At 37.6% G+C, this 20,832-nt stretch overlaps 1 protein-coding gene across 1 annotated transcript in view; it reads right to left on the bottom strand.

Annotated features, from left to right (window-relative positions):
- Positions 1 to 20,832, bottom strand: part of pex14 (peroxisomal biogenesis factor 14) — a 70,557-nt gene that overhangs the window by 15,546 nt on the left and 34,179 nt on the right. The window contains exons 4-6 of the mRNA XM_077218162.1: positions 10,875 to 10,994; positions 4,874 to 4,959; positions 590 to 692 (exon numbers count right to left, since the gene is read on the bottom strand). Coding sequence (XP_077074277.1) covers positions 590 to 692; positions 4,874 to 4,959; positions 10,875 to 10,994 — 309 coding nt within the window. The remainder of the gene's footprint in view (positions 1 to 589; positions 693 to 4,873; positions 4,960 to 10,874; positions 10,995 to 20,832) is intronic.

The following is a 20,832-nucleotide window of genomic DNA, read 5'->3' as shown; positions in this document are numbered from 1 at the left end:
CCTTTCTTTAGAAAAAAAAATGTTGCAAGAGTGAATTGTCGTTTACACAGAAGGAGCCACCCAGCTGTAAATCGACTGCGGCACTAACGAGACAAAGTTTCTTCGGGAAGTGTCCCGCTTTCATGGTTGCCGGGATGTTTAATTACACCGGCTGCGTAGTGGGTAAAGAGAGGGGGAGGAGAGAGGAGGAGAGGCATCCCTCTCTGACAGTTTAGCTGAGATTCCTCACCTGTCCAAGGCGGGAGACGCACCTGTCAGCGCACACTTAATCACCAGCGCACTCCGGGCCCAAACCGAGAGCCACACCACCACGGCGAAAATTAAAATGAACTTTCTTGCCACGCAGTTAAGAAGGCAAAAAAAAAAAAAAAAAGAAACGCTGTCATTCCTCTTCCCCTCATTAATATTCTGAGGTTAAGAGCTTTTCAGCGAAACGTAATTAATTGAAGCTGAGCTGACAGTAAACAAGCAATTTCAAATTAAAGCAAAATGACAGGACCGTCATTTGTAAAATGTGAGGAGATTTTGGCGACAGATAAATGAAGGAAAATGTTAAGGAGGAAAAAGTGATGAAGATATTAATCTTCACCTGTCTGTGTCAGCGTGCCACTCATATCCGCGATGTTGCTCTCGATCCGCTGCAGATGCTTCTTGTCCTCTTTGCTGCCCATAATGAGAGGAAGGATGTATTTCTGCAATTAAAAACATGGCACGCTATAAGAATTCCACTCAGGAACAGGGAGAACAGGCCTGCGGACAAGGACATGCTCTGTTGCTAACTCAACAAATAGACAAAGGGCTAATTTATTAGCGTTAGCATAGTCAGACCAAAACTTAACCCTCGCTGAAGGCTTCTTAAGTTCATGACATTTTTTAAAGACCTCTAGAAGCTTTGCTATCAAAATATTGTGAAATATTATTACAATTTAAAGTAAACATTTGGTATTTTAATATATTTTAAAATGTAATTTATTCCTGAGATGGCAAAGCTGAATTTATAGCAGCCATTACTCCAGTCTTCAGTGTCACAGTTGTGCTGCTTAATATTTTTATGAAAACCATGATACATTTTTTAATAAGAAAGTTAGAAAATAACAGTATTTATTTAAAATAGAAATGTTTTGTAACATTATATATGTTTTATTGTCATTTTATTTGATCAGCTGAATGCATCCTTATCAAAAAAATGATAGTGACCCCCAACTTTAATATAGTCAATATTTTTTTGAGGGGGGTTTTGAATTATCACAATTAGGTGACAATCTCTTAAGCAAATAAATGTACATAAAATACAACTACAAATTTTTGAAATAATAGAATGCACTGTAATGTATATAACAGAAAAGTTGAAAATGATGAACAGCAGCCTTATACTAAAAATTGCCCTAAAAAGAATGCCTAAAACAACTGAAATATTGTAAATCTTTTTTTTTTTTTTTTTTTTTACTGAATAAAGTAATTATGAATCAGACTTAATAAAGCTATATTTAAGAGCAGGGTAGATAAATACTATGCTTTACTATGTTTTACTATAGATTCTAGTACATCAGCACAATATATCAAACAAACAGAAATAAAAGAAATGAGGAGAAAAAAATCAATACTAGTGTTAGTGCTTGATTTCACAGTATCAGGTTCAGTATTGTGTTTGGCAACGGCAGATAAAACATCATTATATGAATTATGATTAATAGGCCTGCATTCATGCTGAAAAAAACAGGACCTTTTGTTTTTTTAATCCCTCTCAATAGTCTTGTGGTTTTCTCACTTCATCCAGAGTAATTTGCCTCAATGGCTGACACTGAGGCCAAGAATTAAGCATCGGGGCATGACTCTGGGTTCAACATCATTAAGTCTTTTAGCCCACAGGCTGGCTTCTCCATTTGAACATGTCACCTTCTGAGGACAATTGCTTGTCAGAGTTTAAGCCTTGTAGAACAACATCTCCAAACACTGAGAATAAGAAGCAAAGGTCAGACGGCTGGCGCTTCCACTAGTAGCCGCCCGATTCTCACGCCACTGCTGTTATATTTACAAAAGCGCACGTCGATTTGTTTCCCTCGACAAATAAACAGCACATAGACGGGGAGATTAAAATGGCATTTGGTGAATAGCTGGGTGCTGTAAAGCGTAATGTGCGTGTGCAGACTCTCCGTCTGGAAAACAGTTGGTCTAAACAGGTTTTCACAGCGGCGCAACCGTTGTTGACACCAGTATAAGTAATAAACACTTTTAGGTTGAAAAAATAAGAATGAGTGTCAACACCAGGGTAGTTAATAAGAGAGCTGCTGTGAGCGCAGTTTACAATGTGCTCTATAGCATAAATAAAAAGTGGAGGTGGAGGACAGGGCATATGGTGGCACCGGTGAGCTGTTCCTCTGACATGACAGCAGTGAGAGCGCTCACACCAGGGAACTGCACCTCCAGCCACGGGCACAGATCCTCTCAACAGCAGAGACCGGAGAACAGCAGGGACTGGAGAATCACAAACTCTCTCTGTGTGTGTGTGTGTGTGTGTGTGTGTGTGTGTGTGTGTGTGTGTGTGTGTGTGTGTGTGTGTGTGTGTGTGTGTGTGTGTGTGTGTGTGTGCGTGTGTGTGCGTGTGTGTATGTGTGTGTGTCTGTACTAAGTGTCTTAGTGTCTGTGTGAAAGAAAGAGCATGAGACACTGACATAAAATGAGAAAGGAGTGAAAAAGAGATTTACAGAAGAAAAAGAGTTACAGAGAACAGAAATGCATTTTTTGCATTTTCTAAAGAAATGATGAGTGATGCTTGCCTGCACAAAAGTCACTGTCACAATGCTGTAAACGGTTGCCGTTGCATCACTACACTGTTGCTAAAGTGCTCAGAGTGTTTTTTTTATTTCCTAGAACATCTCTAGATCCAAGTCAAAAGAGCCCACACAAAAGTTTCTATTATTGTCATCTCTAATCATGTCTGTTTTTTGCGCATTTTATTTTCTACCAGATAAATATCTTAAATCCAATCTTTTTGTGAATTTGCTCATCGTTTATGGACAATACACTACCATTCAGGAGTTTGGAGTTTGTAAGATTTTATGTTTGTTTGTTCAAATAAATACATCTCTTATGTTCACCCAGACTGCATTTATTTGATCAAAAATACAATAAAACTGTAATATTGTGAAATATTATTACATTTAAAAATAATAATTGTTTTCTATTTTAATTTTTTTTTTTTTAAATTTATTTACAGTGATTGCAAAGCTGACTTTTCAGAATTACTCCGGTCTTCAACAAACAATTATTTAGATAAAAGATTATTCACTATTATAAATCAACTAATCGTTTTCAGAGCTAAACTATTTCAGAGATGAATCAGTAGACTTTGATCGATTAATCAGCTTTTGCAATTAGTTAAAATACTGGGTTATCATAAAATATTGACCTATTCTAACTAGTAAATAAAATAAGGAAAATGTTGTTTTAATGAACTTCGAGCCAAATGAACTGATCAGGTAGAGCTTTAGGTTTTCTGTCCTTTTCAGAAGTCCATTTGTTACAATGACTGGTATTGTGCTTTTTTAGGGCAGGGCTTGGGCCATATCTATACGTAAGCTTGCGATTCACAATCAAATTATGATATAGACTCTATTTGACTGAATATCGTTTCATTAAGATATCAGATAAAATACATGTTAGTTTTTCTTAAGGAAAAAAAATCTCTCAACTAATGCTGTAAACTATACAGGGAACCCAGTTGCATGTACTGGAGTTTTTTTTATACTATGCTGAAATAATAACTTTAATAAGAGGAAAATATGAATATAGTACATATTTTTGGAAAAATAATCCTGCCTAGAGTTCATTTTTCTAACCAACTATCGAGTTTATGGTTACTGAATGCCTTTTCTGAGGTAAAATTTAACTTATGGGACATTGTTTACAAGCTGTTTTATTGACCTCTTTCCGCAGTCGAAACAGATTGAGTGATTACATGAGACCTGATAGGGATATTGATAAGTGATAACGTTTCTTTCATGTTGTTCATTCTCTGATGTTCATTCATGTATATTTGGTTGGGGATTTGATCAAATAATAATAGTAACAATGAAACAGCAATAGTAAATGACTTCCTGAGCAAGCACCAGAAATGGGAATGAGTAAAAATGAAAGTTGATAAAAACGAGAGTTGATGTCACATTCTCAAAAGATCATTTTGAGTATTGAACAAGCTACAGTTTCAGACTGTAAAACACACTCTTGTAAAAGGAAAATGTGACTTTTTCTGTTAAAATGACAGGTTTGGCCAACTACAATTAATAACAGCAGTCATGTGGGCCACTGGAGATGGAGACTGGCTTCATAAACCCGCGTGTTGTGAGAGTAGCAGAGGAACTGACTGACTGAAGTGGCTGAGTGCAGACGGAAGCTTAGGAAGCTAAACATGAGTTCCTAATCATGACATCATGGGAGTTCCATTCAATGTCATTGGAAATGCTCTCTTAAAGCCCACTGCTCTATTTTCGTTTTCTTATAAAACACAGTAATGGAGTCCAAATGCCCCTGTGGGTAGTGTGGGTTTACAAAGAAACAGGGTCTCTCCTTACTTGACAGGGCCTAAGGGCCCACGCACCCATCCGTGCCCCCACGTACAAAATCGTGTGGTGATAGTATTGGAAAGTGGCACTGCCACAGGGTTTTTCCGAAAGGGAAAACAAAGAAAAGATATAGGGGTTGAGATGGACCATTCCGATGACGTTGGACAGATTGACTGTAACCACAATGATTTACTCAATAAACTTACACAAAAGCAGAAATGCTGGGAAAAGCTTTTTTTCTCAGAAAAATTTATATATTTAATATACTTATTTTAAATATTATATTTAAAAAACTGTGCACATACACATACCCGGTAGAGATGATAGAAGCCAAAGGCCATTCCTGCCATGATGACAGCCATGGCACTGTAGTCTCTCCATCTGTAACCTGAGGGACCTGCAGACACACACAAATACAACAAGCTCATCTATTACCCAAACCCTGGGAAAATCTATGGTAGACCTTCTGGTAGATGCCATATTTAATTTGACATGAAAGAAGCAAAGCTGTGATGTACAGAAATACAGTGTATTTGTAAAATAATTTGTGTAAATGTTCTTGTTTGATTTTTGCTTAAGATGGCACTGGTTACTCAGACCATTTCTGTGAATCAGAATAAAGTATCCATTTTATAATAATAATATTATTATTATAAATAATATATTAATAATTCAATAAAAAAAAATTCACAGAACACATAAAAATACATGTAAGTAAACACTGCTGTTTATTCTTATATTGGTGTATTCATTTGAAAATAAGTAAATATGATTCTTGCTTGTGTTTTAGTAAAAAGCATGCAGGAAAGCTTACTTTACTGATATTGTAGCTAAATATTTAGAATCTCATGTTCTGCAACTTAGTGTTTGATGGTTAAGAATGATGGTTAAAATTTTTTATCCAAGTGCGGAATGAATAATATAGTAATATATATATATATATATATATATATAATATTTTATTTAAAATGTTAAATATTTACATTAAATATATTTCATAACAAATAATCTCCACAAAACAAAACAATAGAAACTGCTGATTGTACTTCTACCCCTTATAGCTTTATCATTTGCGTCAAACTACTGTACATAAAGTGTCAACACTGGACTAAGGTTTATAGTTTATACAGGTCTATATGAATTGGAGCTCTTGTTCCTAGAAGGAGGGGGGGGGGAGAGAATTCTGATTACACGTGTTTGTAGAAGCGTGAACTACATCTGAACTAAAACAGAAAATGAGCAATTTCATAAGCTACGACTGAGCTTAACGGAAACTCCCGCTCTCAATATTTGAGGGGAAAAATCACTCTGTTAATGGTAATTGTGATCTTGAAGAAATGGAAATGAGAATCGTTTAAAAGATCCCTCGCACAGTTTCTGCTGAGACCTCACAGAAGTGCTCACAAGCGGTGAGATGAGGTGTGAATGTCACATAAGTGCAGTATTATCAAGGACTATCAGGAAATGAAAGCCAACATCAAAGAGTCCCTCCTCACCCCTCACCTTCATTCTCTGAGAAAGACAGTTGACCTGACTGAAGATGAAAAAACAGTTCAGTGCAGATTCAAAACAAAGAACATGCCCTGAAAACGCTCTTCTTTTAAAGTGAGATCAGACAGATATCCTGCTAACAGCTATAAGATTGAAGTTATTTATAAAAGTCAACATTCTGATGATAAACCATATGAAAAATCAATGGTCAAACCACCCAAGCATCAGAAAATGAACAATCAGGCATTAGGGAAAAACTCAAAAGAGTCATTAGTCGGGCAAAAACATAGCTCCGCCCCTAACACACATCACTGGTTGAGCCAATGTTGCTGTTTCGCGCTGGTCGGGAACCTCAAACAAACAAGTTTTAAAAGCGTCTTTTCAGAGAATCAACTTACCAATGACTTACATATAGGATAAAATGACATAAAATGAAACTTCAGCTTTACGTTATGTTTTAACCAGCTTGTGAAAGCAAGAGCAGTAGTTTCAATTCACGCTGAGGCAATCTGGCAAGGCTCAGCCAACAGAAAGGAGGGACAAATTATCATGCAAATGTTTAACGGCACACCAAACAGAGAAGTAATTAAAGCAAGCCTGGCTCTGGCAGGTCAACATGTCAGATACAAAATGCTCCATTTTGTAACATAGCAAGGTCTGCGGAACAGGTGTGTTACTGTAATTTGTTTGAATCTGCTCTACTGAATACAAATAGACAGGCTTGCTAATAGACTATCAAAGCCATTCTACTTTTTCATTTTTTGCTAAACAGAGCATAACTTAACAGACCTCTCATATAATTAATCAGATAAAAACTGCCTGTTAGGGACACCATATATAAAATCTGGCCCTGATTCTTGAGAAATCGGACAAAACATGTCCCACAAATTTACCTGCCATTAGTTTTTAAAATAGGAGATTTTACACTAGATCACTAGATTGTTCTTAACACAAATTTACTTTTTTCCCCTTTGAATTAAAATGGTATTTAATGATCAAATACTACCCCTAAAACCATTATTTAAGTACAAATGTATGCATTTTATATTATATACATATTTTATAATATTTATATATACAGGTCCTTCTCAAAAAATTTGCATATTGTGATAAAGTTCATTATTTTCCGTAATGATACAAATTAAACTTTCATATATTTTAGATTCATTGCACACCAACTGAAATATTTCAGGCCTTGTATTGTTTTAATACTGATGATTTTGGCATACAGCTCATGAAAACCCAAAATTCCTATCTCAAAAAATTAGCATATCATGAAAAGGTTCTCTAAACGAGCTATTAACCTAATCATCTGAATCAACTAATTAACTCTAAACACCTGCAAAAGATTCCTGAGGCTTTTAAAAACTCCCAGCCTGTTTCATTACTCAAAACCGCAATCATGGGTAAGACTGCCGACCTGACTGCTGTCCAGAAGGCCATCATTGACACCCTCAAGCAAGAGGGTAAGACACAGAAAGAAATTTCTGAACAAATAGGCTGTTCCCAGAGTGCTGTATCAAGGCACCTCAGTGGGAAGTCTGTAGGAAGGAAAAAGTGTGGCAAAAAACGCTGCACAACGAGAAGAGGTGACCGGACCCTAAGGAAGATTGTGGAGAAGGACCGATTCCAGACCTTGGGGGACCTGCGGAAGCAGTGGACTGAGTCTGGAGTAGAAACATCCAGAGCCACCGTGCACAGGCGTGTGCAGGAAATGGGCTACAGGTGCCGCATTCCCCAGGTCAAGCCACTTTTGAACCAGAAACAGCGGCAGAAGCGCCTGACCTGGGCTACAGAGAAGCAGCACTGGACTGTTGCTCAGTGGTCCAAAGTACTTTTTTCGGATGAAAGCAAATTTTGCATGTCATTCGGAAATCAAGGTGCTAGGAAGACTGGGGAGAAGGAAATGCCAAAATGCCTGAAGTCCAGTGTCAAGTACCCACAGTCAGTGATGGTCTGGGGTGCCATGTCAGCTGCTGGTGTTGGTCCACTGTGTTTTATCAAGGGCAGGGTCAATGCAGCTAGCTATCAGGAGATTTTGGAGCACTTCATGCTTCCATCTGATTTCATTTTTCAGCACGACCTGGCACCTGCTCACAGTGCCAAAACCACTGGTAAATGGTTTACGGACCATGGTATTACTGTGCTCAATTGTCCTGCCAACTCTCCTGACCTGAACACCATAGAGAATCTGTGGGATATTGTGAAGAGAAAGTTGAGAGACGCAAGATCCAACACTCTGGATGAGCTTAAGGCCGCTATCGAAGCATCCTGGGCCTCCATAACACCTCAGCAGTGCCACAGGCTGATTGCCTCCACGCCACGCCGCATTGAAGCAGTCATTTCTGCAAAAGGATTCCCAACCAAGTATTGAGTGCATAACTGAACATAATTATTTGAAGGTTGACTTTTTATTTATTTATTAAAAACACTTCTTTTATTGGTCGGATGAAATATGCTAATTTTTTTAGATAGGAATTTTGGGTTTTCATGAGCTGTATGCCAAAATCATCAGTATTAAAACAATAAAAGACCTGAAATATTTCAGTTGGTGTGCAATGAATCTAAAATATATGAAAGTTAAATTTTTATCATTACATTATGGAAAATAATGAACTTTATCACAATATGCTAATTTTTTGAGAAGGACCTGTATATATACACATATATATATATATTTTTAAAATATGTATATAATATGAAATATATATGTCCTTAAATCATGAATATATATATATATATATATATATATATATATATATATATATATATATATATAATATGTATATATTTCATATATACAAATGACGATTTTTTAAATGAAATCTGAGAGATTTCTTTCCCTCCATTGACAGTTCATGTCTACCACTTCAAAAAGTTCATAAAGAGATCATAAAAAGGATCCATATGAATCAAGAGATCATTGATCAGCCGAACTTAAACAGAAGCTGAACCATACCTACTTTGATGCACGAGAACAAACCTCCCGCTGAAGCTCAAACGCGCTGCGTAACACGAGAATGAACCTCATTGCTTCTCGCATCAAGCAAGCATGCTTAAGCTTCCGTTTACCATATGCATTGATGAATCTTTATATGTGCAAAAAAGCCTAAACACAATCTGTTCATCATTTAAAGCGATCATGTCTCTTCAGAAAATTTTGAATAAACTATTCAATTCATATGGATTACTTTTACAATCTCTTTATGAACTTTTGAAGCGTCAAACTGGTAGTTGCTAGACTCTCAATGGAGGGACAGAAATCTCTCAGATTTCATTAAAATTATATATTCATTTGTGTTCTGAAGATGAATGAAAGATTTTTGAAGGTGAGTAAATAATGACAGAATTTTCCTGTCATCAGGAAAATGTCCCTTTAAGTAATCTATTTGTAATAAATATTTGACATTACTTTAGTGTCTGACGCTGTTAATTCATATTGAATGATTGGCAAAGGAAAACGCTTAATTTGTGAGAAAACCTCATGTTTAACAGATTGCTCCAAAATAATTTTCTGATGCTTAAACTTTTCTGCACTTTTGTAACCTCTCTTCTGCCTGAAGACTGAAGCTCAGTGACATTCTACGTCTGCAAGCACATCAAACCATTAGCAAACCTGCAACTTACTAAAGCTTCCATTTTAAGGACTTCTGTCAACATCACTTTTTGTAACAATGGTAAACACCACATTAACTAAGTGTCCTTGCGAGAGCATGGTGTGCAGGAAACACATGATGACAGTTTGGGCAAGGCCTTGAGCTTAGACCCTGACCGATCTGACCGATCTCCTACTTCAACTCGAGATCCACACTGGACTCCTTCTTCCACATCGGTACCACCTCCACTTTCCACTCCTGCTTTTTATTTGGTCACTTAAGGTGTGAGCATGGCCTCCATTCCCCTTTTTTCCAATCTCCGTTCAAATTTATTGGGTTCAGAAAAGGCCTTACTGTCCTTCTGCCGCTTGAAAATAGAGATCAAAGTATCCATTACTTCGACAGAGATGGATGCAGGTCCCAACGCATCGTCCCCATAACAAGGACATCAAAGAGAGGGACCCCCTCTTTCCAACCTGACCCCCGTGAAGATCTCCTCACTCTCCCCTCATTATGCCATTCTCTCATAGCCGTTTTGATATAAAACCCCCCACTACCTAGCCTAGCCTAACTACATGGCCATCCCATCAACATCGCTTTCATTACAAAACATGAGATGGCGGGGAGTCAAGGACAGGGTGGCAATAAATGAGGGTGGAATACATCTGGAATCATTGTCATACAGGTTAAGCATTATGCGAACTTCATTCAGGGATTGGTAAATCAGCGGCCGGCCTGAAGCTCATAACCCGCAGAGGTAATAAAGATAGAGGCTGCAGAAAGGCCCTCGGCAGGCCAACCAACCACAGATTGTCGTAACGGTGCGGACATCATATCGCAAGGCCGTGTCGGAATTAATTATGTGCCTACGCGAAAATTATGCCGTCCGCCAATCATTTCCTTTGAAAACCACTTGCTTAAGATAATAGTCATGTTTGGGCGCTAATAAAAATATCTGCATGATATTCAAAAGTATTCCACACAGTCTGTTTTGAATTGATGTATAGGCAAAGGTTTAAATAGGATTATGGGAGCACAGAGGAGATGTCTTCGATGTGGGACTCATTTAAAATAGTCACGCACCATTTGGTAGAGAAAATCTACTAGACTAGACATGTCATGTTTAAGGAGCGCATGGGCCACGGAAACATACAGTGAGGGGACAGGTGGAGGGGTTAAAGGGAAGACCACCTATCCTAGCATAAGCGATTGTGGTTATACTCACTGTACGGGGGCAGTGGAACAGGGTGTGTGACGTGCGTAGGCCCGGGAACAGCCACAGTCAGCGGCTCATCCACACTACCGGACCGCTGGATGGCTAGATCGACCTCCTCATCGGTCAGACCTGCACAGAAAGAACGTGGTATGACATTAAACAAATCGCCACTATAAGATATTTACAAAAACATTAAAAAATATATTTTATATATATGATAATTGTGCATATATTTTGGTTACATTCACAGACATCGCAAATAAATCATTTGGTATTTTTAGATAGTTTTCCTCATTTTAAGTAGTCTAGCTAGTAAATATTTGTAATAAATATTAGTCTAATTTTGTATCTGATGGTATTGATGAGTGATAGGCAAAGGAAAACACTGAGAAAAGGTTTGTAGGTAAAAACGTTGGTGAAAACCTCTGAACAGATTTCTCCAAAACAATGCTTTGGTAGATAAACTTTTCTGCACTTTTGTGACCTCTCTTCTCTCAGTATTCAAGAATCAGTGCCTTGTCAAAAGATAATCTGTCTAAAGACAAGCTGAAAATGCCTGAAAACTCCATGAAATGATGTGAAAAACAGTGTAATGGGAGAGGGAAAAATGGTGATATAAATGGAAGTGTGTCCTTGACTGTCCTTTGCAACCTGCAAATAAATCTAAACATTAAAACTCTTGCTAAACTAGGTTAATAGCACCATAAGCGGCAGACGTAGACCCGGATGAGCGGCTCTGGAGGTCCAAAGCTCTGAGCTCCACTCCATTACAGTCAGATCTCAAGAACAGAGCCTGTCCATTTCCTGCCGCTATATTTCCCCAGGTAGAGCTCAGCGGAACCCCAGACAGATAAAATGCATTATTTTAATTTCTTCATTGTAATGTAAATGTATTACATAATTTTGCAAATGCCAATATAATTTAATCTTCAGATCTTTTTTAATGATTTTAGTGGTGATTAAATTGCAAAGAGGTCTCTAATGGAAAATGACAGGAGAGGGGAAAAAAATCTAATATTAATATTTCCTTTTGTGGAAAAAAAGCTGGTTTATTTCCAACTCTGCATGCAGTCATTGGCCTGTGTCTTGTCTTGATTAAGCATCTCGATGCGGGCCTAAACAAAGCGGTGATGGGGCCGACCGCAAACAAGAGACCGGAGAAACATTAGGAAAGGAAAGTCAGAGCCTGTTAGTCGAATGTACTTGTGTGTTGACATTTAATGAAGACATAAAAGCGGGGAAAACATTATGGGCTTCCTCTACAATTGGCACATAAAACCCAAATGCTTTAACATCTCCATTTAGAGCCAATGGTTTAAAAAGGCTCCAGTTTCTATTAAACTGTAAGTTACACATATCAATTTAATAAATCTACTGAGTCCTACAATACACACACACACACACACTCCCTCTGACCTTTGTTTGTCCACAGTTAGACTGGAGTGTGTCACGTCTGTCATTGCGTATTTAGTCTCTCTCTCGCACGCTCTTGCTCTGTTTACTGGAGATATTCCCTTGGGCATTGCGTTACTCTATTCCACATGCTTTCATGAGGCACGGCTGCCTGCCAGAGAGCCAAAAGGCTGAGCTTTGCTCCAAATTGAGCTGTTTAAAGAGGAGACAGCAAGCTGTTTTTGCGCTGTAATACACACATCATAAATGTGGCAAATGCCAGTGCCACATGTGCTTAAATAGAGCGGGGAGAACTGAGAGCTTGGCACAGAACAGAGTCTGAGTCTGTTCAGCCCTGTCTGCTGTCTGCTGGGTATGAAATCACAGTCACACTTCATAGAGCCACACTAACACTGCAAAACAATACAAGCGCGCAGCGGAGGTTGGGATGCATAGTTAATCAGGCGGTTTTATAGCTGCGTTTCATGCTTTTCCAGTAAAAGTTTCAATTTATGACTGTGAGAGAGTTTAATTATAGGAATACGGGCATTTTACTTAAAAAAAATGGCTTGTTGTCTGTAGGCATAACATGATGTATTACTACTGTTACTGTCCATAACATAATAAGTAAGTGGCTAAAGCCAAAAAGTGGCCTTGAGTGGCTTTCATTATCCTCATAATCAAAAAAAATCATTCTTCCTCTAAACAATATATGCCACCATTCAAATGTTTTGGGTCAATAAATTTTTTTTGAAAGAAATTAATACTTTTATTCATAATTTTATTCATCAAGGATGCATTAAATCTAATTAAATACAATTATATTTCTATTTCAAATAAATGTAGTTGTTTTGAACTTTCTGTTCATCAAACAATCCTGACAAAAAATATAATTGTATTAACTGTTTTCAACAAAGATAATAAGACATGATTGAGCATCAAATCAGCATATTAGAATGATTTCTGAAGGATCATGTGACACTGAAGACTGGAGAAATAAACGCCTATATATTTATATGTATATAAATTATTACTGCCCCCAAACTTTTGAATACTATTGTAGTTTAAACTAACTACAGACTGTTGTAATTGTAAAACAAATGTTGCAACTTGAGCCCCATTAACAGTGAACGTGCAACCACGGGTAAGCAATTATCTGTATTTTATAACCACTTCAGATGTGGCTCATCCAATCAGAATATGTAGTCAGATAAAAATGACCTAGTTATTTAACAGTTTATGGAGGTTTTCGAATGGCATTTTCCACTTGAGATAGCAAGAGGACACAGCAGCAAAATGTTAACGCCCAGAATTTATGACACGTCTCTCTCTACATTTAACCATATTCTCCTTCACTGTCAAGATTGATATTAACAAAACTTATACCGCCACCATTTTTTAATAAAATTACCATGTAGCCAGTTTTACCTCTCTTGCGGAAAACTCTAGGTTGAGGTCAAAGTTAAAAGGAGGGCAGTTTCTGTGGAGGTTGAAATGGCCCTGAAAAAATGTTGAATAATTTAAGGCAAATATTGGTCATCCTGTCTTGCATGGCATTCAAAGTGCCAGGAAGCAGCCATGGCCATGTGCTGAGCTGGTGCAGTCAGCCTGTACTGTCCAATAAGCAATAATGTGTCCCTGGACTCCCTATTCATCTGACCACACCAGACTGCTTGGTGGCAGACTATTGAATGAGACTTGGAGGCCCCCCTCTCATTTCCTCTCACTCACCTCACCGTAAAGGCACTATCAGGAAGTTCACGTTTTCGTGAGTTCACCTCAGAACGAGCAGGTCGTTTTCTAAGGACATAATGAACAAATATGTACATATTTGTAATGTCATTTGAATTCTTAAATAGCACCCACTGCGCAACTACAAAGTGGTCCGTCGTGCACCCGAATAAGATGCATGCAAATTCATTAAGGCGTTGCTTTTCTTTCGGGTTTTCGGACTCACTCAGCTGTTTTGTCTCCTCTGATGCCTTTATTACAAAGAAAATGGGACGACAAATGAAAGACCTTTGAGATCCAATTTAAAAGAAGGACAACAAGAGTGAGTTTTACATATAAAAGGAAAAGGACACAAAAAAGAAACAAGAAATTTATTACAGTTTCCAAAACCTGTGGAATGACCCCTTGGACCTCCATTTCAGATCGACCCGCCGGTAGATGAAATTTTTAAAGGCATAAATTACATCTAATGACGACACCGTAAAAAAGAACAATAATGGAAAGCTATTCTGTATTTCATTATACTGTATTATTTGGTGCACCTGATACACGCAGAGCCTGTTTATGAGTCACCATATTAGCAGATGCTCAGTCGAAGCATTTGCTTTGACCTTGCCATTCTCATTGGGGCATGAAATTACGGTGGTGGCACCACGATATTACAGCTATAAATACTGTAAACTGCATATCTGGGCTACGTTTTCTATTGTCTTTCAACATAAACCTGATCGGTATTTATTTAAAGGAAAACCCATTGCTCTCTGTATTATTTATGGCTCTATTTTCTGGGCTCTTATTTTCAGGATGTTTTTTTCCCCCCAGCCTTTTTTTAAAGAGTGATGAGGCGACTCATCCAGCCATAAAGTGCAGTTCTCCAATTTTGGCACTTGTGAACTTCATAGGGTATGAACAAGCTCGCAGGGACAATTATAAAAGTGCTTACTGGCTGTCAAAGGTGGCTGCTCTTTTTTCAGCAGACCAACAAGGCTTGGATGAAATGGCTCGGTGAATATTACTTCTTATTATAATAATAATACCAGATTGAACAACAAGAAAAATACTTAAGGTCGTAAAGATGGAGGTCACTGAGAGCATTTCCGTGAGATTTCACATGTCAAGTCCATGTCCCACATGATTGCATGCCTTAAATAATGACCGCTCTCATAGCGTATTCATTTATGTATTAAAAAAAAAAAGGAGGACTCTGGTCATTTTCCTGCTTTATCGCCTTCTCCTGATGACAAAGTGAAAAGCGACTGGCCTAGGTGGCGCCGTGGAGTAATTTATAACCACATCAATCCCTTTGTCTTTTATGCAGGCCTTGGTCATTGCCATTCCTGTCCAAGAGGTGAGTCGCCTTACTTGCAAACTCTTTCCTATTAATATCAGGGATGATGAACCATTTCTTTACCTTCATGGTGTGAGCGGTATTACACCTGCAGTGCACCAGTGTCCCTCATGGCCCTTTGAGCATAATGAAATGACTACAGGAAGAACACTAGCGAGGTCAGAGATCTGAGCGGCGAGCCTTAGCGGCTTGTGTCTCATCCGGACGTCCACATACAGGTTTAAAGGAAGCTACTGGGTGAAGTTTGTGACAGGACAATATAGAAAATCCATGACTTTCTCTGTTGGAAAAGCTGAGGAAAAACAGTACTACATGCCTGATTACACAACCTGGAGACAGTAAATAAAGGACAGTAAATTCTGTACTGCTGCCAACTAGCAGTCATCTGAGAAATTCAGCCTGTAGTTTTTAAGATAACGACATATCAGCGGGCACACTTCATTTTTAGTGATTTCCCCTGAGTGAGAACACAATTTAATGTCGTTCATAATTAAAATATCATTTATTAGAAACAAAACTCTGTTGAGAATGTGTTAACACTTAACTAAATGTTGTCAAGTGCACAGAACGTGTTTTTGTATTCCACTGCGCTGCTGTTCCATAGATTTTCTACGAAATTTTGATCGTGTAAACATCTCGCATACTTTGCAACGTATGACACGTTATTCTAAAACGCAGCGTTCATGTTAAAAGAAGTTTAACTTATAAAAAAACAAGTCACAAGAACTTGCAGTATTCCTCTTTCCACTGTCCACGTCTCGCGTTATCCGAGGCTATATAAGGAGTTCTGTGTGAATGGCCCCAAATAAATTTTGATTCTTTGAGTCAGAGATCGTAATGACAGAAAGTAATGACTTATGTTACAGTGATTGATACAGCCATTAGACAGATTCAAAATGATGACCCATGAGTTTAAGACTTGTTTTGTCAACAGTTCACAAAACATTCAATTCACACTGACACCTTATACTAAGCTACAACAAAAAGTATTCTACCATAGTGCTGCGAATACAGCAATGACACAGACGAATAGTAATTTATAAAACATTTGTCTATCTGTGATTTAAAAATGTTTTGTTAAAAAATATAATATTATTATAATAATCATTTAAAATAATAATAAAATATCGAAACTTAAAATGAAAAAAATATGATGAATTAATCATTTATTAAAAATATTAATTTAAAAGAATTTAAAATATTTGTTTAAAATCTTTGATCAAAATAAAGAACAAATGCATCTGAAAAGTGATTACAGAGTGCTTCCCACTAAGTTGACATCACTAAACCAACATGCTTGTTAGTGTCTGTCAAATCAAGATACTGAGACATAGATTGAGCCATAACTTCCGGGAAAAAGCAAAAGAAATGTTCATTTGCCGATCTTTCTCAGTACGCTAATTTTGGGAATTATTGGTAAAATTGTACAGACCACAGTAATTACAGTGTAGCGATTACATGCAGCTTCTTTAAACCACCTTTCTTTAAGGACAGCTCATACAATTAACGCAAGCCTAGATAATAAGTACATATACACCCACATTTGGAAAGCCCAATCAAAGAGTGATGTAATGATGTTCTGGGAGATTCACAATTTACACTGTAAAATGACCTGCTTCGAAAACATTAGCGCATATCTCCGAATGCTTACCGAGACCAATCACATTCCCCTTGAAAAGAGAGGGAGACAGAAATACTGAGAGAGAGAGAAAGGGGTGGAAATCACAGAGGTATCCTTCAGCACGGATTAGAGCATAAGGCATGTAAATAATACGTGTAGGAGAGATTGTTGTGTAAAGATGCTGCAACATGTAATCAAAGTGCTTCCTATTTTCCCCTTCATCAGCTGCCCGCCACTATTGCTGCTTGCTGCAGGAATCCAATTTAACTCCCCACTCCACCAGAAGATGGTATTGTTTTATTTTATGGGGACTTTGACATTTCTCACCGTTAATATAGAGCAAAACTGGAAAATATTTACATAAATATGCCATTAAACTGTATTAGAAATTAAGATGGATGGATATTAAGATCTTGTTTGGGGGGAAGTGACTGACCCGAAATCTGATCTCTGATCTTTGTAACGTCCATGATGCTCCTCTTCTACTTCATCATGACAGACAGATCAACAATGTCTATAATATTGCCTTATACTGATTCCAAACTAGGTAGTACTTGAATAGATTTGAATGTTTGTTAAACCTATAAAACAGAAATTACTTTACAATGCAAAAAAAAGCACTCTGAAATGTCATTTCCATGATGTCATTTCCTGATCAAGTTTCCCTTTCTCCTCTTTCTCATAATGTCATGTCATATCAAATAAAGGCATTAAAAATAAATAAATAAATATATATATATATATATATATATATAAATGTATACTGTGTATATATATATATATATATTTTTTTTTTTTTTTAAATAGAATGACATTTAAATTTTAACAATAAATAACATAGCAGGGCTGTCAAAAATAACTAACTATTTATGCAATGGTATGTAGTTAACAGCTTATGTAGCTATTTTGTTAAAGGGGTAATATAATGCCATTTTTGTACAAGTTAATGTGAATCTTTAGGGTCTAAATGAAAACTTTGTAATATACTTTTATTAAAAATTCTCATTAGTATTTTAAGAAAACACTCATTTTAGCTGCTTAAAAACAGCTCTGTTTTTAGCACGCCGTTTCAGTGCATATGCCTATAAATGATAATGAGCTTTGCTGACTCCGCCCCTCTATTCTTTGGGGCGTTTTTGACAAAAACGCACGTGGAGTGTTGCCTTGACAACAGTTGATGGTATATTTTGGCGAAAGAATGGGAGTGGGAGTCTCTGAGGACACATCTGTAGTGCAACCATACCAATTTGAACCGGAATCGGACCCGGAACAAGATGACGCCTCCGAAGAAGTTCGACAATTAAATGCTCGAACAGGACGTTTCTGAATGGTTGGTTAACGTAATGTCAGTTTAATCTATTTTTGTATGTACTGGCAGGGTAGAGTAGTGAGATACAAATGGTATGTGTTTACTAATGTATAGGTTAGTTCGTTGACAGATTTATGTTGTAAAACTTTTTTTTTGTAAATGCAGGCTTGTCAGTGATGCGTAACTTTATCTCAGTGTTAGGTACAACTATTATGACTGTATCGTAAACTGTAACACCTGCTGCGTACACAGTTTTTAATAACACAATAACCATAAAGCGTTGTTCACTTTAAACGTGGGATTATGAATTATATTGAGAACGTCGTAACGTTACATAGAAAACATGCCGTAATATACCCTGAGTGTAAACATTAGCCGCATTCATCGTGAAGCGTGCAAGCGATTTGCAAAGATTAATATTTAAAGGTTAATAAAACGTTACACCCACTTGTTCTGGAGGTGCAGCAGGAACACGAATAGTTGGTACCGATTCCTTTTTCAGGAGCAGCTTCTTAGCAAAACCAGCTTTATACTGACCCGCATTTAAAAAGAAATTATTCGCATTGAACGCATTGACTTAGATCGTGGGGAATATTCACATCGTAAACAAAACTCAGCCACTGCGTCTCCAGCGGTTTGAATTTAATGACTGCCGTGCCATCAAAATGACTGCCGTGTTCTTTATTACACCCAAAAACAGAACACCACAATCGCTTATGGCTCGTTTCCACTGAGCGGTACGGTACAGTTCGGTACGGTACGCAATTATATGCGTTTCCACTGTCAAAAGTTGTGAATGGTACCAAAAAGCCGAACCGTACCGTACCACTTTTTGGGTACCCTTCCGTTGGGGTACCTAGCACAGTGGAACGGTACTAAAGGGTGGAGTTAGACTCACTGCAGAACGCTGATTGGTTGACAGAGTATCGTCACTTGCGCGAGGGGAATGGCAACATAAGAAGCGCCATTTTTTAATATACAGTTGGAATATAATACTACGGTTATTCTTTCACGAAACGTAGTTTTAAGAGTTTTTCAGACGAGAATGTAGTTGTTTAAAGCTCAAATCTATGGTTTATTTTTAATGATTTATGATAATTTGATCCATTCCAGGCGATCACCGGGCGCTCTGCGCTCATGTTCCCCGCCTGGAACAGCCTTTCCTCGGCTAGTCGTTCTGACGTTTGCCGCTGACTCTGTAGTGGTAATTCGTCTTGTGTAAATTTAACGGGTGATCTTTGGTCTCGTGAATCGATAATTGGTTCCCTGGCCAATCGTTTTGGCTGAGGGCTAAATGAAGTTTCATATTTTTAGGCTATTTAACTTAATGTTAGACCAGCGCTGAATTTGTATATTTGACTGAATTTTTTGCTTTATCTCTTATTGTATAGCTTCTTGTAACGTTACCTTTTACGTATACTTTTATAATGGCTGTTATTGCTAAAACTGAAATTTAACTGGGTTGAGTTTTGTCATTTTTTATTTTATTACAAGATTATCACTGTAATGTTGTTTATTGCAACATTTGTAAAAATGCAAATATTGCCTGAAATATGTTTAATATTTTTAAAATTTAAACGAAAAGATGCAGGGTTGTGTTTTATATTTCGTTTTGTTATAAATAGGCTAACGTTAAACATGCAGTAAATAATATAATCAGGTCTATACATTGCCTGAACCACATTTGTGTGCCTATAATGTTTAAAATGTATTTAAATGAAAACGAAAAGGGACAGAGTGGTGTTTTATAATATATTTCGTTTTATTGTTGCCTAAAATGTACATGCAGAGCGAGCTGAGTGACGCTTTCAAGAACGCGCTGTTCCATTTGGAGAATTACCGGACTCGCGTCCTCGGGAGTCATTCTGCTGAGAACTTTGCGTACTTGGTATTGAGAAATGCCTAATGTCGGCGCTTGTCTTCTTGTGACAAACATGCCGAGAAGCAAGGACAAGATCTGCTGTATGCCATCCATTAGTGTTTACTTTGTCGCTTTCTTCTTTGCGCGAAAATGACGTTGATCGCTTCTTTTCTGCAAACACCACGCCTATCAAGTAGGGTACTGTTGGCGGTGGAAACGCTAGCCGGATCATGGTTTACTGACCCGAACCGTACTGTACCGTACCGTACTGCTCAGTGGAAACGAGCCATTAGACGCCATTCTGCTCCAGTGTATCAACAATGACGGACTATCATGACAGCTCGCTCAGGGCGGGGCTGTGTTGAAACACTGCTGTCAATCAACAATAGTGGGAGGGGCGTCCGACCGTGTGACGTCACACGGTCGAACGGCTCGATTTAAGACAGGGGAAAACATATAAGGAGATTAAAACAAAAACACTGGATGGATTTTTATCATTATATGATGGTTGTGTACAGGCACTGCCAACACACATTTCAGTACAATCAACTTGTAAAAGTGCATGTACCATTATATGACCCCTTTAAGGAAATAAAACTATTCTATATAATAATAGGAGTACATTTAGACAATTTGTGTGAATTGAAGTAAATTTCTACAACAGTGCTCTATACTCATCTCACACTTCACAACAATACACAGCTC

The sequence above is a fragment of the Siphateles boraxobius genome, unplaced genomic scaffold (assembly GCF_051911475.1).
Source record: "Siphateles boraxobius isolate OS27281-9 unplaced genomic scaffold, OSU_SipBor_1 77, whole genome shotgun sequence".
NCBI lineage: Eukaryota > Metazoa > Chordata > Actinopteri > Cypriniformes > Leuciscidae > Siphateles > Siphateles boraxobius.
Note: the sequence above shows the minus strand (reverse complement) of the source record. Positions and strands in the feature narration are given on the sequence as shown.